This window comes from Parasteatoda tepidariorum, chromosome 1 (genome assembly GCF_043381705.1).
Source record: "Parasteatoda tepidariorum isolate YZ-2023 chromosome 1, CAS_Ptep_4.0, whole genome shotgun sequence".
Taxonomy (NCBI): Eukaryota; Metazoa; Arthropoda; class Arachnida; order Araneae; family Theridiidae; genus Parasteatoda; species Parasteatoda tepidariorum.
The window spans coordinates 70,949,098-70,967,663 of record NC_092204.1 but is presented as its reverse complement, the minus strand read 5'-3'; the positions used below and the strand labels follow the sequence as shown (position 1 = coordinate 70,967,663).

The 18,566-nt window shown below is 29.7% G+C and overlaps 1 protein-coding gene across 1 annotated transcript in view; it reads left to right on the top strand.

The window, feature by feature from the left end:
* Positions 1–10,454: 10,454 nt before the first annotated feature.
* Positions 10,455–18,566, top strand: part of LOC107450893 (GATA zinc finger domain-containing protein 14) — a 64,362-nt gene continuing 56,250 nt past the window's right edge. The window contains exon 1 of the mRNA XM_016066826.4: positions 10,455–10,732. Coding sequence (XP_015922312.1) covers positions 10,607–10,732 — 126 coding nt within the window. The 5' untranslated portion in view covers positions 10,455–10,606. The remainder of the gene's footprint in view (positions 10,733–18,566) is intronic.

Below are 18,566 nucleotides of genomic sequence, written 5' to 3'. Positions count from 1 at the left end.
TAATTGTTTGTGTTGCTCAATAAACTCTGACAATGAACTATGTTACGAAATCTGATAAAGAGAAGTCCTTTATATGAAATTCTAATTGGCAAATTTGAAATTTCGGCTCCAAAGTATGAGTCTAACTATGAGGCATAATTAATGATCCCCCCCCCCAAATGATCTTTTTCCCAGTCTAGACAAAAGAATAGCCAAAAGCTTGAGTTTTTATTATTTTTACTTATTACGTAATTCATCAAACTGTTGGAATACAATTTACAATTCAGAAAAATTCTTATAATTTTAACCTTTTGGCAAAAATCGTTCTCCCAAAGATAATTTCCTGCAGAAATTTATTTTTAGAAGTTATTTATTAAAAAATTCGATAATAATAAAATTTTTAAACTGTATCATAAAAAATTTTACAACTTCTTAAGCTGTAATTTTAAATGACAAAATGTAAAACTTGCTTGAAATTGATCAAATAGTTCTTTATAAAAAAAAAGTCTTCTCTTTTTTTTTCCTTCCAATTTTAGAAACTTTCTCAGGAACTCAGAAATTTTCGCTTGAATTGTTAAGGAATGTGAAAAATTTTTCCTGACAATTAATAAATATTAATTCCATTGTAAATTAAGACCCCGATTATTAATAGATAAAATAATAAATGACTATTTAGAGTTATTTTACATTATATGTACATAAAAGTTTCAAAAACTAGATTTATAAATGTGTGAAAAGTATGTATGATTCGTGTTGTTCCAAGCCTAAAGTAATATTTTTTTACTTTAATGCTCAACTTTCAACAGGTCTCCATACTAAATAGGAGATAAAATAATTCAAATTCGTCGAAAAAGAGAATCCGTTTATTTCTAAGTATATTTTTGTATCTGATTTAACAACCAATATAATCATTAGCTTAAGAAGATTAAGGTTACCACATCTTAGATTCCTTTTTTAAATTTTTAACACTGTAGATTTATAAATATACAAAAATAACAGAATATCAATATTTCATGGAGACGGTATATATTTTGCTGGATAGATCATCGAGAAAGGCAAGAACAACTTCTCGCCTACGTATATCTTTTAAGAAAGAACGCTTTTAAGTAAATAAAGTAAATGTCATTGGAGAAATATTGTTCTAACCCTGCGACGCCACTTTTAGTGGAGTTACGTGACTATGACATCAAATACCCATGGAATACCTGTTTCGGTTTTAAATACATCGCAACTCTTTGGATGAAGATTGATAAAAAAGCTTTTTGAAACCTCTCTTAATTACATCACTATAAGAAAAAGTATAATAGAAACATATTAAGACATTTTTTTTCTTAAAAAAAAGGTAGCTTTTAAAAATTGATGTTTTATTTGAATTTCAATATTCAAGTTAAGTAAAAAAGCCTTAAAAGTTATCTCCAGCTTTGGAATCAAAAGATTCGAGGAACTAAGATATGACAAGAGAAAAAAAAGCTTTTAAACATTATTATTTTTTTAAAGCTTTAAAAGCGTTTAAAATTGAACCGATTGCCCTTTGCAATTATTATTATTACTTTTAACTCTATTAAACAAGCATAAAATAATATTTTTTTTATTCTAGTTATGAAATATTATTCTTAGGTTAATAATTAGTTGATTAGTTATTATACTGTTGAAAAAAGTATTAAGAGTTATGTAATAACTTCATAAAAACACAAAACTTTGATCACATATTTATAACTTTTAAAGGAGCACTCCGCGGTGTTTATGGTAAATTGTACCAAATTAACCATTGCGTCAGAAATTTTTTATCGAATTCTCCTCTGTTGTTAGGCAACTAAAAAGAACTCCATAAATTTCTTTAAAATTGAAGATATTTATCAAAGAACACTGTAAAATAATTCTAAGGGAAATCAAACTTTTAATTTCCTTACTTTGTTATCTCTTATATGTATTTAGGTTGGATGCTGGTAGAGCTTTTTATCAAAGCATCAGTTTTTCGGAGTATGTTAAAAATTAATAAGATCTTGGAAGAAAGATATAGTAAGGGACATTTTCGTCAATTTTAGTTAATTAAGCAGTGGAAGGTACAGAAAATATGTTAGTTGTTCGCAAAACTTCTAATACCATCAAAAAAAAATTTAATTTAATGACTTGACTAAGTAATTTGCTGTTCTATTCTTACAGTTAGTTTTAATATATTTTTTTTTTTGATTGTCACAAAGCACATGTTTCTTACTAACCTTTTCCAGTGCCGCTGTAAAAAGAAGAAATGGTACCGCTTCTTTAAAATTATGATCTTACCTTCTTGAACCATTTGTCAAAATAAAGAAAAAAGAAACCATATATTACATACACCTGTAGTGCTACAGCATGTAATAAAACGACGCGTTTTTTTTCTTCTTCAAAGAACGGCAAAATGGCAACACTTTCACCCAATCAAATAATTTCAGCTCCACTTGCTAAAAAAGAACTATTAGAATAAATTAATGAGATTATCGCTTTCTTTTATTAATTTAAATTAATTGCCTGAAGCTTGCTGCTTGTGTATGAAGCTTGTTTCTTTTTTTTTTCTTTCTTTTTTTTAAAAAAAAAGTTCGATAATAAGCTTAGGTGTTATTTCCTGAAGGATGTTGTGTATTAATAAAAACTGAAGTACATTTTGTAAAGTAAATTACAGTTTATTATAAATATTTTAACTTTTCACTAGTTTTCTAGTCCGGAAAATTTTTCAATGTTTATTGAAACACATATTTATAGGAATGGTATGCACCATTAATCCTTTTAAAATAATAAAGAAGTCAGCGGGAGTAGCGTTATTAATTCCCTATTTATTATTATTCTTCGTTATTAATTCATAAATTATTAAACTAAACAATAAAGTACTATCGTTCATGAAAGAAATCAAATTATCAACATATTATAATAATCGTTTGCAGATTAATTATTTTAATTTAAAAAGAACAATCAAACAAAGCATTATTGAAGTTGATATTTTCACAATAACTATTAAATGCCATAGTATAAATGAGTCCAAATTTTCTACTCTATAACTGTCTTAAGCTTACTATTTTCAATCAAATACACATTTAAAACATAGATACACATAAAGCATTCAACATTACATTTAAAAACAAATTCTAATACCTACTAATCATACGAAAATTTTTAATCAGTCTTTTTCATTGTTTATTAGTGCTTTTTTCCTAAAAAAAATTCAAATGCGGCTTTTCTCGATTGCTGTATTGAAACTACAATTACGGTACATACCAACTCGAGCCAAATTTTCCCAATACTTTTGCTTCTTTGGGTAGAAAGTAATTGGCATAGTATGTACGCAAGGAGGCTTAGATCCATAGTCAGAATTAATGGTTCGATAAAACGGGTGAATATTTTTTAAGTTATTCTTCGCAGGGCCATCTTTTTTACCACAAATGTTTTCAGATAATTGTTTGAGTAAACCATCACTTGCAGTGCAGACACAATTTCCATAATTGAATTTAGAAGGGTGATCAAATGTTGGCGGCAAATTATCTGTCTCCTGCATGTCATGTGTCGTTTCTGACTCTACAAATTTTACGGTCACCACATTTTGTTCAGGATCCCTTTTTCCGATTTCCGAGCAATGTGATTGAGCAGAACCGTCATTAAATTCCAGAGCCATGTTACATAAATTTATTTTAAAGTTGATCTATTTTCTGAGTTTCTATCTTATAAATTTTGTAATTCAGCAATTCGCAGTATCGTTTGAGAAATGAAGTAAACTTAGTTTCTCACGTACCATTTTCTTCCTCTTAAATATCGATACAAACGGTATCTTAGCAACTACTTTTTACAATGTCCATTTTCCGCTTCTTAAACTTACAAATGAACGATTATATATCGATTGAAATAGAGAAATGAATCTTCATATAAGTGAAGTAGTCACGTTAAAGATAAAAACGAGCATTTGATTTGAGGCCAATGTTAAATACGGCAAACTGAATCAAAAAAAATTTTTTTCTTCTTCTTTTTAAATTGGACTACTTTTTGAAACTAGATTTTTCGGCACAAAAATTATCTTTGAGTTCCTTAATTTAATTTTTCTTAAAAGTAGTGTTAAAAATTTTTTAAAGAAAGGGGGGGTTCGATACGTTGCGAATTTTTTAGATTTGGGTACTAGCAACTCGAGAAGAAGACAATCACTGATACTAAGACACGTGACCTATGACCTCAGGATGATAATTAATGTAAAATTAATAAAATATAACTTGGTATCGCACATCGAATTTGTTAAAATTTAATTCTTTCTCATCTACTTCTTTTATTTAACTCAGGTTTATTATTTGTTTATGTATTTTATTGTAAACGTGATGTATTTTTGTTTTGCGTACATAGCAACTTCAATGCATAATTAGTTTGTTTATGTTCTACATGGCTTCGTAACTGTCCTTGTGTTAAGTAAAAATATATAGTGAAAGAATATAGAAATCACTTAAGAGAATTGATACTTGACGGGCTTGGCTTACTTGAAATAGAATAGAAGGACATTTGCTGAAGTAAACAAACGCCACGTTTCAACATCCATTCAAGATCGAGCTATCCACGCTTCGTGTCACTTACATGCATCCCATTGTTTATGTAAACAATAATATAAAATAATAATTATAAGATAATTTGAAAATCAATTGTGCAAAATATTTCTTTTAATGTGTAGAGTTTTTCTTACATTTCATAGGGTAAAATTGTGAGATCGGAGACATTAGCTGCGCCGCAACGAAGTACAAAAGACCATCTACCATTCTAAGGCTAACGAATAATGCATAATGATCCAATAACACTAAAAGAAAAGCGAGTAGCTCATGCTAGGAAATTGAGTTGACTCGTGGCGATTTGTAATTTAGTGCCTTTCTCATAATTTTGTCTACATCTGTTTATCTCTTATGGGTATTACGATTATGATATACATTAGAACCTTGATCGATTGTTTCATTCATTGCAAACGATACGTACGGGAAAACGGCGAATTCGAGTCAACATTGGTGTATTGGAGATTAGTATTGGTGTATTGGAGACAGCCTGGGAAACATCCCTGAGGATGATCCGAAGACATGTCATCACAATTTTGATCTTCTGCAGAGGGGATCTCATTTGTGAGGCCTCAATTTAGACATAGATCTGAATGGGAAGGAAAATTTTTTCAGAACCTTGTACCAATGGTACTACTCAGCGACCGATTACAGGACTTTCAATTCCACAGATTTTACGAGTACGTATATCGCATATATTCGATGGGTCTTAGCTGAGTTGAGGATCAAACCTCTGGCCCCTTAAAATAATGACTTGAAAAATAATAAAAAATTTATTTACATAAAAACCAATAAATTTGGAATAAGAATAAAAAATTTTAATTGTAAAAAACAGGATTTAATCAAAATTTATGTTCTTAATGCAAAAATATTTACAACGAAAGAGAAGGATGAACAAACAGATTTATTTAAAATTATTGTTATTGTCGTCGGCCATTAAAGCAGAGGGGGGGGGGTATTGTTATTGTTTTCCAATGGCGCCCCAAGAATTCGATTTCTGCCTCACCCATGCGTCACACCCGTCGATAGGACGGACCCATTCATACATCCGTTCATTCACCCACGGATCATAATTTTGATCTGAACCAGAGAACGAATAATCTCCAATTCAGTACCCCCAGAGGTATAATTTGTTACGGGAACATGGAGGACTTTGTGACCCGACAGATTTAACGTGCACCAGTCACCATTTGCTTCTTTTTCTTTCTTTTCTTTTTTTCCAGACGTGGAGACGTACCTAGGTTTGCAAAACCCTTAACCGTATAGTCCACGTCTGGCCACCGATCTAACTCACACAATACATATGCAAACAATCACATAATACACCATTTACTGTACGGGGAGTCTTCAGCTGGGATGGATTCGAATTCCCGTTCTCACGAAAGTGATTCCAGCACCCTGCCAACCAGGCTATCCCGGCTATTTAAAATCTTGATTTCAACACACTCTTTTCTTCATAATGCAAATTATAAATCTTCGACATTTGTAATAGATTACTGATTATTTTTTCTTGTAAATTATGACGAATATAGAAAGTTTCTCATTTTTTCCCTCAAAATTTTGAGACTTAAGATTTGAATTAGTTGGTTATGCTTGCTATGAATGCAGTTCCTTTTCTTCGGTATCATTTTGTACAGTTTAGGCCCTCTGTAACCATTTTGTCAACCTGCGTCTCAAAACAAGTTTCAACACTTCTACCTACTGAGTCATTTGTAGCTAACGCGCTATTTGAGGCGGTTTTACCCAAACTGTAACAAATCCTCATTTTCTACTTATTCAAGATTTATTGTTTTTTTCCTTAAAACATAATAACTTAAACTTTTTTTTTAAAATATCGGTAAAATTTCTAAATGAAAAATGCAGATCAATCTAATAGTTTCAGAAGCGTTCTAAACGGGTGTTATTAAAATTATAGTAGCATTTGTGAAGGGACCATTATAACACGAAGATACATACGGAAAAACGAAAGATGCAAGAGAGAATGATGCATCGAAGTTCGACAGTATTATTCTAAATAAGTTTTTTTATTTTTTATTCTTTGCTGAATTGTAATAAAAGCTATTGAAACAAGATGGGATTGCATGGATGTTTAGTGATATTAAGTTTTTCTGTGATGTTTATGTGAAAATGACATTTATGTGAAAATTATCTAAACAATTCTTAATTTTTAGTTTGGTTATTCGTTAATCGTTTTCTGTCATATTTTTATTTACTCCTGTTCATTCGTTATTTGATAAAAAAAATCTACTTTTAATACAGTAGAAGGAAAATCTACATTTGTTATTTATTGAAACACATTTATTCAGTCATAAGCAATAACGCGTATTTGTATTTACTGTTTTGTATTTGTATTAACTTATAAGAATTAATGAAGACTGTCAATCATATAATATGTATTTTGTTCAACGTATGAATAAACTTAAGAGCAAGAGAAATAGAAAGAATAATCGAACAAATAAAATCATTTTCATAAATTCAATTATGAATAATAATTGCTCTAAAAATAATAATTATTAACTAACGAGTAATTAAGTTTTTTACCGCTGCGGCGCGCTGCACCCGTTTATTAAGAACACTCCGTTTTGCCAAGCATTCAAAAAAATTATGCATTTGGTGAGCTAGAGCTATCTTTCTGCTTCAAAATTGCTCATTTAGTGAAGTTAAATATCCCCAGATAATTGATTTATAAATTTTACTCAGATATGTAAGAAATTCATTTAGTTTTTTGAGGAAAAAGTGTTAAGCGTTTAATAAAATTAAAAACAAAAAAATTCTTCTTTTAAGAAATTACATATTTTTATGTTAATATATTTTTTCTTATTAAACTTAACTGCATACTTATGAGCACTTTTAAAAACATCATACGAACAGGGTGCCCTCTTATATTTGTTATATTTATGATTTTTTGGCTTATATAAATCCTTCGTATATTGATGTAGGCATATTGATATATGTGTATATTGACGAATTTAATTTAATTGATGCGAAGAACTTGAGATATTATATTGATATGCTACACCATTTCTAAAGTAGTATTTTAATGAGTAATAGTATCTATACAAACGAATATTATTTACTATAGAGCAAAGAGTTGCATTCCATTCTGAGAGGTTGAAAAGAACAATGCCGCGGCTACCTCGTTCACCGGACTTCAACCTTCTAGAATTTTTCTTCGGGGGACACAAAAAGTTAGCATTTTGCTCGTAGCAAGGCAACATTACTATTGCTGCCGCTTACAAAATTAACACAAGGCCTGGAATCTCTAAGATCTAACAGGTGCAACATTTATTCATTCGCAGACTTGAATTGTGCAATGGCACGCGTGGCCACAGCTTTGAGTACTTGCTATTGATCTCTATAAATCAGATTTATTTATTGGAATAAAATTTTATTATGATATGAGAGAAAGACTGTGTATGTTGCACAAATGCCTCAAAAAGTTTATAAAGAAACAGGAATGCCTTAAGAAGATACGAAAACTCTTTGACTGCAGGATAGAATGATGAATGATTCGAAATATTTAATAATAATACTGGAATGCATGAAAAGATAACATAGAATTCTTAGAAAGAATTTTACATTTTATGAATGTTACAAAATAAGGTTTTAATGGTACTGGAATGCGTAGATTTTTTTAAAAAATGATATGAAAGAAAATAGTTATCTCAATAAATCGTGCATTTGTGCAAAACTTTTATTTCGCTTGTCCAACACTGTTGTAAGTTCGTGTTGAAATTCAAATTTTGTTTGTTTGAATGGTTACTATTCAAAATGAAAGATTACACCTGTTGTTTTGAAGAAAAAAGAAATTAGAGCAATATAGGGTAAACTAACCAGTGAAAGAACACTTAAGCTTCGCTTGCCTTTTAAAAAATCATATTAATTTCAAAATTCGTAATTTTAGTTAAATGACAGTGTCAGCATATTTGTTACTAATTGCAAATTATGTAAAAAAAATTGTAGAGAACTTACATGATATTGTTTTAAAGTTTCGGAGGTTCAAATAACAAGTAGTAAGAAGACCAAGTGCAGGAACAGCTCTTACCAGTGAATGAACACCCAGCAAAGGAACACTTAATTTTGGTTATTTTTTTATGCTCTTTATGAATTTATAAGTCATACAAATGTTTAAAAACAAGCCTATTCTTGAAATTATAACATATAAATACTTGGAAAATGTTAACTTTTTCTTGTAATCATGAATTGAAAATTAAAGTGACAACATATTAACACATACTGTTCATTCACTGGGAAATCTATACCCGTTAAAGGAACATGCCTGTTCCCTCACTGGTTAGAAGTTGTTCTTCGTATTTTTAACATACTTTTGATGCGGAACATCACTAAAGGTACAAGAAAAGTAAAGTTTATCTTTTATTTTCATTAAATTAGAAAAAAAACCAGTAAAGGAACACTTGTTCCTTCACTGGTTTTTCATCGTTTGGTTATCCAGTGAATAAACACCCCCTTATCTCAGTACTTTATTGTGCTATGATGCTTAAAAAAATAAAACGTAACTTCAATAACTATATTTTGAATTCTCTTTTTCGCAGTGAGAAAAATAAAACTATTACATGCAATTAATTCCACTTCAAACATATAAATACAAACACTCACCTTATAATTTTTTCAAAGAAACAAGGTGTTGCAGAGATAATAACAAATTCAAATATTTTTGCAGAGAAGTCTATTTGACCAGGTAATCCAAAACATTGCTAGATGACTTCCTATTGTTTGGCAGTAAGCTATTGTTACCAATCAATCTAAAGAAAAACTTTCAAATTCTTATTTTTAATCAATATATATGAAATGTTCCTTCACTGAGTAGTGTTCCTTCACTGGTTGGTTTACCCTATGTGTTGTACTTGTCTTGGTTGATATCTTAAATATTTTTTTGTACTAAAAAAATATTTGTTTTATTGGAGATTTTTTTTTTTTTTTGCGAAATGCTTTTTAACAAGAAAATTAAGTCGGGTGATATTAATTTATAAATTTGTAAATTTTTTTGTTGCGTTAAGCTGTTTATAAGAGATTTATGAGAAATTACCCCCCCCCCTGTTTTCTTTATATTTATTTTATTTATTTATTTATTAATTATTATTATTATTTTAAGCTAAATATTTTTGTATAATGTGATTTACTTAATGTGTGTAATATATTTAGCAAATTTGATTCTGCAAATCCTGCCTTATTTTTATTCGACATTTCATTTTCCCACATGAGGAACGGGTGAAAAACCACTATTGTGCAAGTTTACTAAAAAAAAAAAAATTTAAAAAAAATTAGAAAAAAAAGATGAAAGAAAAAAAAAATTTCTGATGATATGGTGAAACAATGAAAATACATAGATATTTGTCTTATCAGAATAATAGCCTCAATAAAAAAATAAATGCATAAAATAAGTATGCTTTTAAATCATCCCTACGATGTAAATAGGAAATTAAAAAGAGTTTCAAGATAAACTCATATTGAACGAGAATTGTCTGGAGACGTACGTTAAACGCTTTTTTAAAAATCAGATCCTGCTAACCAGATTAAGTTGTCTATTTATTTTTAAACTTTGTCAATTTATAAAAAGTAAACTTGTTCGAGAGCATTTAAAAAATTTACATTACCAAAAATTTGAAATAAAAGTTTAAATTTTCAACTCATGTAATACCATATTTTAAATGACAGCACCTAAATAATTAAATTTTAAAAAGAGTAGTTTCTGCGACAAGCAACCCGTGTCTCCCTACAATCTCTTCGAACCTCAGAAATTTACATAACATTCTTATGACAAATAAAACAGCAGGGAAATCCACTCATAAAAATGAAATCATTTGCAACAAATAGCTGAAGCTGAGTGAAGTTACTAAAAGAAAGTTTCTCTTATTATTTTTTCATCAACCTCATCACATTTATTTTTTTCCCATCCTGTTGCGTTAAAGCAATAATACTCCCTCACTTCTTCTCTGACTAAACGGTTGAACAGACCACTTATACGCTGCGCTCGAGTAGTTCTGGTTTCATATCAAACAATAACTCTTCATTCTACGATTACGATTAAGACAAACGACTTAAATGATCTTGTCAATCTTTGAATGAAATTTTATTCTCAAGCAGACGAGATGCGAGACTATTGTAGTTTTTATTTCATTATCTTTTTAATCGTTTGGGCATTTAGTGAAACAGATGCTATTCGAAGAAGAAATGAAAAGAACCAACAGGTGAGTAAGCTTATTTAATTAAATTCTTAAAGTGGCATATATCTGAGATTTGAGCATAATTAAGTATGATTAAATCATGAGTTTCATTCTGCATTTTTTATTAATTTAGTTATTTATTTTTGAAAAAAAAGCTTTTAAACAAAACTTTGATTCTAACGAAATATTGTTCTATTATAAGTTTTATTGATAATTTTTAATTATCTTAAAAATACTTTTTTTTAAAAATTATTCATACAAAAGGAAAAAATATTTATCGCTTAATGATCTAAGATCAAAAAATTAGTATTTTTTCAAATAAAAGCATAATGTTCTCTTTCAGACATTAAAAATTTTGTAGTAACTTTAGTATATCCACTAAATTTTCTAAATAAAAAAAACTGTAACTTTTATATTTAAATAAAAATTCAGGAATTTTTTTTTCAAACTATTTTCATGATGCACTTTTATGTCAAACAAAACTCTAAAGATTAAATAAATGATTCAAATTAAATAAATAATACAAATTAATTAATAATATTCAAAATGAAAACTATATTCTAAAATGGGCCTTTTTTTACTTTTGTTTTAAATAAATATTATTTTTAAGATTATTATTTTAAGATTATTATTTGAAAAAAATTATTTTGAAATTCGAATAAATTATTTGATTACCCGGGATGGCAGAAGGGATCGAGCACATGCCTTCCAATATGGTGCCCCAGGTTTGAATCCCGGTAATGGCTCATCAGTTAAGTTCACGTTTGCAACGATCACAGTACTGACAACAAATATTCCCAGAGATAGACTGATAAAAGTTAAGAGTCCCATCCCTTTGGCTGACAATGAAAGATTTTCATGATTTTCTTACTCCAGGTAACGCAAATGTTAGTTTCCCTCTAAAAAATCTCATCTTGTTTGATGCAGGACTTTCATAGTCTTCTGTGTTGGGCACAAAACTACGAGGCTGAGTTAAACATCGGAATAGCCGCTATTCTCATACGGATAGCTTGTTCAACGGTGGTGAATAATAAAAGTAGAATTACTTAATTTTAGTTTATAACCGTCGTTGAACAGCGGACATAAATTTGAGTTTACGACTATCAATGTTCAACTCCATAGCCTTGTAACTTTGAACCCAATCCAGAAAACAAGGTATTTCTGGAGCAGTGCCCACAAGGGTATTGATTTGTTATAGGAACTTGGAGGACTTTGTGACTCCGACAGATTTAAAGTGCACCAGTCACCTTTGATGGAATTCTTTCGGGCACGGGGATTCTTCTGCCGACTGGATTCCAACTCCCGTTCTAACGAACACGAGTCCAACGCCCTACCAACCAAGCAATTCCGGGTTAAGAGTTACTGAAACGTTGATATGGAAATATGATACGATAGAATAAAAAATATAAAATGAAATTGAGTCTAAAAATATAAAACTAAATTCATATTTCATATCTGTTAAGTCGGCATCAGAGATGTGCACTTAAAAATTCGAATTTTCATTGAAGGAAATGCAGTTTTACCAATCTTGCTCTTTTCCTTAATTTAAGAAGGAAAGAATATATATTTATTTATAAATTTATGAGTTCTATATACTTGCAGATTATAATGCGCAGTAAATAAAAATATCCAAATTTCTTAAAAATTCTTTTTCAAATTTCAGTATATATTTTCGTTTAACATGAATAAAATGATCGCATGAACGAATAAAATGATCGTATGAATGAATAAATCTTAAACAATCTTTGCTCCAGAAAATTTTATGTATGCAATATTTACACGCCAAAAGAGCCAGCAATTCTTATCTTTACTATTTCTAATTATGATAATAAAATTTGAAATGCAAGTACTTAGACCTGATCAAAGGTTTTATTTTATTTTAACAACGAAAATAAGAATGCTTCAGTCTGAAAAATGTTATAAGGAGGTCCCAATGTGTGTTGAAATTTCGGAAATCTTTTTATTTTTTTATTTTACCATATAGATGAAATAGTAAAAAAAATTAGTTATTTCTACTTTCTTAGCGACCGCTCGCAAAAGACACTTTTATAAATCTAAATAATATAATTAGAAACTAATATATTTAAACATTTTTAGAGGATTATTGAAACAAGTAGATTAAACGTAAAATTCCTTACTTCTAAAACGCAAGTTGTATACATAAAAATTGAACTGTTAAATTTCAAGAAAAAATGCTAAGTAGTTAGTTTTTAGGAATGTAATTAAAAACAAAGATAAAAATCATAATTCAACAATATAGGCAAAAATATATGGTTTTAAATTTATTCATCTTTATAGGCTTACAATAAAGGGAGAATATTTAAAGAGCCCTTCAAAATAATTTGCATCGGGCCCCGAAATGGTAACTGAACATTTTTTTATAATGATTTGCTTATGCACAAAGGTGCTGCATTTGTTTATCCTTGTTGCAATAATGTTTATATTCTCCCTCTGCAAACTTTGCAGTTCTAAACAAGCGTTTATGCAAAACAATAAAACTTATGAAAATAAATTACAATTTCATGCACAAAACCTAAGAGCAATATATTATTTGGTCTGAATGTTCATTTTAACTAACATTTTCTTGTTATAGTAATATGCTCACACATAATGATATTCCATTGGGTCATCCCTTATTGCGATAATTCTTATTTTCTCATTCTGAAACATAACAGTCTCAAACAAACGTTAACAAAACGATAACATCTGCTTTCACAAAATTTGGGCGCAAAATATTATGTACTCAGAATGTTATGTCAGCCTAAAATTTAACGCGGCATTCTCTTGTCTTATTTTCTTATTCTGAAACATAGCAGTCCTGAAAAACCGTAAGGAAAGAACGATAGGTTTAGTACCCGCCGTTAAAAAATAAAACATAATAATCTAGTCCAATGATTATTCCATTTGGGTAAACCTTCTTGTAATAATTTTATGTTTTCATTCGACAAACTGGAAAAATTCAGAAACTGTAAATCAAACTGTATTAAAATTGAAAATTGTAGTGGAAATGAATTGAAATATCGATACATTTGCAGTATGCATACATTTTTTGTGTTTCTTTATTCAAATTTAAAAAAGAAATTGGCAAGTTTTTTTCTTCTTGAAATGTTTTAATAAACAGAGAGATAGTTGTAATAAAGAGCAAAATATTATAAAAAGTTTACATTGGTATCTCATTAAAAAAAATGTCTTAAATTAACGAAAATCAAGCATAGAAGAGAGAACTTTCACTTAATTATTAATTAACAAAACGGATAGTTGTTTTTCGAAAATTTTTCCCAGAAGTGCGTAATCAATAAAATTAACCCATCAAGTCTGATATTTTTAATTAATTATGAAGTGATTGGACAAATTGCGCAGTAAAATGAAAGATCTTTCTAAATGGATTAGCATCAATTTAGAATATGATAGCTAAATAACAACATTTCAGGAACAAAATCCTAAACAAAGCAGCAACGTTATGTCCGTGAAACATTTAATACTTCACACACTCATTTTCTGTGATACAGCTGTCAGATATGAACAAGACCGCGCCCTTACTACACTGTAACCTTACCCGACTCACGTTAAAGAACACATTTTTTAAAGGTATTTAAAGAGTCTCTCACTACTCCTTGATAGCTGCCATTTTATTATTCTTTTTTTTCTTCTTTTTTCTAAAATCTTTATATATTTTTATTCATTTGTTCCTTGAAGAAATTGGTTGATAGGAAAAATCAGCGAAGTAACCACTATGCCATCATGGAGCTTTTTCAAGTTCATTAAGTTGTAAGAGTTCCCAACCCAAAAAGTCAATATCTTCTTTCAAAAACAACACGGAAGTGTAAGTCAAGTTGGGACACTTTTTTTTTTGTTGTTGCCTTATGTTTTTTGTAAGAATACTCAAGTCAAATCATAGTTATCTTTCATTTTATGGTATACTTACTTACTCATAAGTTACTCGCAATTTATTGAAAGTGAGATATTTAATGTTCATTATTTTAATTAAATGATAAGAATATTTAATTATACATTTGAGATGCAAAAATTTGGATGGAGTCTAAGCTTTAAAATATTAAAGACAGTTACCAAATCAAAGAAAGTAATCGAAAGCGATAAAAACTAGAGAACTGCACGTATTTTTTCCTGTCATTATTAAAAACAATCAATACTGGGGGGGGGGCGATTTTTGATCTAAATCATAGTTTTCCAACGTAGGCGCTGTCACACTACAGCGATTGTTGAAAACTTCTAGGGGGAGGTGTTGGGACTTTCTAGAGCACTAACAGGCGGTCCGTCCGCGGGCCACGTCCGGCCCTCGAAGCTTTTTGCGGCCTGCGAACTAAAAAATATTAATTGTTATTTTCTTTCGGACAGTTTTCGTCAAAAATCTTTATTGGTTTAAAATACTTTTCTTTCGTTAAAAAAATCCTAATTTGTCTGTCTGAAATTTAACATACCAACTGTGCAAAAAAATTTATTTCTCGGGTTAAATCTACTTCGTATTTTGATTTGTAATTCAATACTTTTGTTTTGTACAACGTGATAAAAATATGACAGTAATATTAATGTTCCTTCAAACATAAAAGAGTCCTATATAAAATTTCGATAAAGTTGCGGCCGGCCACTTGACTTCTGTTTTTAATTGTGGCCTCATGTAAGTTGGAAACCACTGTTCTAGACGATGTTCAAGAACTTAATACAGAAGAAAATTTTTTTAAATTATGGAGTATCTTTTAAATTAATAATTTCATTTTGTATGAAAAAAAAACAATACGTATTTAACTTTGCATAAATTACCTTTTATTTAAACAGCTATTAATTCAGTAATTTATTGAAAAAAAATAATATCAAACAAAATTATATTAAAAGCAATAATTTACTTGCTGTTCTACAAAAAAAAAATTTTGTCCTAGAAAGTTAGAGGTTGTTTGTCCCTTTTTTTTCCCTTTGCAATATATTTCTACCATTCTTTCTGAATTTTTTACAAATGAGTTTGTGATTTTTATTATTCGTCATGAATATAATGCTACAATTGTTTGGAATTCTTAATGTCATCATTTAAAAGTTATTTTACGCAATGCTTTAAGTTTCTAAGCGAATAATTCTTTTATGCTAAGACTACATATCGAAAAATTTGCTAAAAAATGTTTAAATCTAAAATCATTGATCAAAAAGAATTCGCAATACATAAACGGTATGATTAAAAGTGAATAAATCGAAAATAGTTTTTTTTTTTTTTTAAATCGTTTAATAAATGTTTGTTAAAAGATTTTTTTAAAGGGTGTTGGAAAAATGTTGCTGGTCATTAACGTCTAAACATTCCTCCGATAAACATTTTTCCGATAAAATTTAAATCTTTAGTGCTACCGTGATGGTTTAGGGCAGGGATGGCGAACCAATGGCACGCGTGCCATTTGTGGCACTCGACACTATATTTTGGGCACGCCACCGATCACAAAGTTCACTATGAAACATATTAACAATTAAATTAAAATTCACAAAAAATTAACAGAAAAAATGAACAATTAATGCCAAGAAAGCAATTTATAACCATAAAAAACCCAAGCTAACAATAAATAACTAGCAAAAAAAATTAACAGTTCTGCTTAAACTAACGTCTTATAACCTTAATATAAGTTATTTGTCATCTGATCTGCAACAACATAAGTCACACCGATGTTACTTTATGTTGAATTACGCTTATAACTGAGACATTGCAAAAAAAATTTTTTTTCGTAGTAAGCAAAGAGTTTTGAGTTGATAGTATTTAGTATTATTATTCACCCAATAATCACGAAGTCAAAACTATTTGTCGGCACGTCTATGACCTCATTAAGCAATTTATTTAGAAAAATTGGCACGTTGGTGCATAAAGGTTCGCCACCCCTGGTTTAGGGGATAGAGCCTTCGCCTTCCAATGAGGTGAACCGGGGTTCGAATCCCGGCAATGGTTGGCCGATACGAATTCCGCATCCGGCTCGCACCGACTACAGTGCTGATGTGAAATATCCTCAGTGGTAGACGGATCATGGGTTAAACTTCCCTTGCCGTCAGGCTAACCGTGGGAGGTTCTCGTGGTCTTCCTCTCCATGTAACGCAAATGCGTGTCAGTTCCACTGAAAAGTCCTCCACGAAGGCAAATTTCTCCCAATACTTGATCCAGGAGCTCCCTTGTTTTCTGGATTGGGTTCAAAATTACAAGGCTATGTGGAGTTGAACTACGGAATCTTGAACCCAAAAATTGGGTTGGCTGTTCAACGACGGTTATAAAATAAAATAAAATCTTTGGTGCTAGTTACAAATGAATATTTAACTGGAAAAAAATTTATATTAATTAAGAAAATTTTCCTTAATTTTTGTTTTTTAAGAGCTGTTTTCATCCATGACAAATCAGTTTAATGTAATATTTTTTTATGCTGTCTTAAAAAACCGTACATTTGATATTATAATCAAATAGAATTCAGGTAAATAAAATAGACTAACTATATTAAAATGTAATATTTAAAATATTCAGGGTAAGCTAATATTGGTGCGTTTTTGTGAAAATGAGGCAAACATTTGTCATAAATTTTATTATTTCTAATTGGTTTATATACATTGACTAATTGAATGAAATAGTAGTGATTTGTTAAAGTTGTTGATTTTCCTTATTCTCTTGTTATTTTATTAAGCGACAGTTTTAAACTTTACTTAAAATTATTCAGATTTTTTTAAACACAAAACCAACATCATTTTAAGTATAATACTGTTTTTAATAGTGCTGCACTTTCAACAATAACATCATGCAAGTTTTTTGCAATCTTTTTGCAAGTTATTTTATTCTGTGATTGTATCCTTAAATTTAATGTGCGATTTCTTGAGTTATAATGAAATATATCGAAAGAAAACTTAAAGGTTTCAGCCAATCAGCATGTTATTATTTTTTAAGCTTAAGTTTGCATCCATTTTTCTGGCACTTTTATTGAATTAGATATTGGAGAACTTTTAGTGAGGTTTTCTTTTCTTTTCTTTTTTTCTTCCAAAGGTGGGTGAATATTTATGAATAACAGATTTTAAATTTTTACATAACTTTATTCAATGCACATCTAAGAGATCTTTCTAAAAATATGAATTGATATTAACAAAAACAATAAACAACAAGGGATATTTTTTCTCCCTATTGTTCTAATAATCGGATTTTCACGTACTAAAGTCAATCTTAAGGTTTTAAAGGATATACTTCAAATATGCTAATTAATTAGTGCTAACAATGAATTAAGTTACCAATTCAGACACGAAATTGTATTTTCTCTGATTATTTTTTTCGACGTATTTAGATTCTTGACTAACAAAATATCGAACTATTGCTCCTAATAGTTTAGTCAAGAGAGCAGTTAAAAGTGTTGATTCGTTTATCCAAACATAATTCTATGCAGGGTATCCGCGCACCTGGAAAGTCATGAAAAATCATGGAAAGTCATGAATTTCAGTATTGAACAAAATTTGTCATGAAAAGTCATGATTTTTGCTGTTTTTTTGAAAAAAATCATGGAAAGTCATGGATTTTGGTTTTCCAGTGTTGCAAGTACTGCGCCAATTGTGGAAACCTGGGCCTATATGCTCCAAATTGAAGTAGTAGGCTTAAATTGCCCCGATCTGAGCCAAAAGGGATATTTTCCCCTGGGTATCGCCAAGTCACAATTTTGCGGCAACCAAGCTACTGCTATGTGATGGGTTGCTCTGGATTCAGTGGGAAGGATTCTTGCACTCTCATGTGCAACTCTGCTTCATTTTACAAGATATTCTCAATTTCAGGTTTCATTTTCCACTCTCTGAAATGGAACCGAAACTTCCCAGGAATTTTCGGGGACCGACTAAACATTGCCAAAGTTTAATA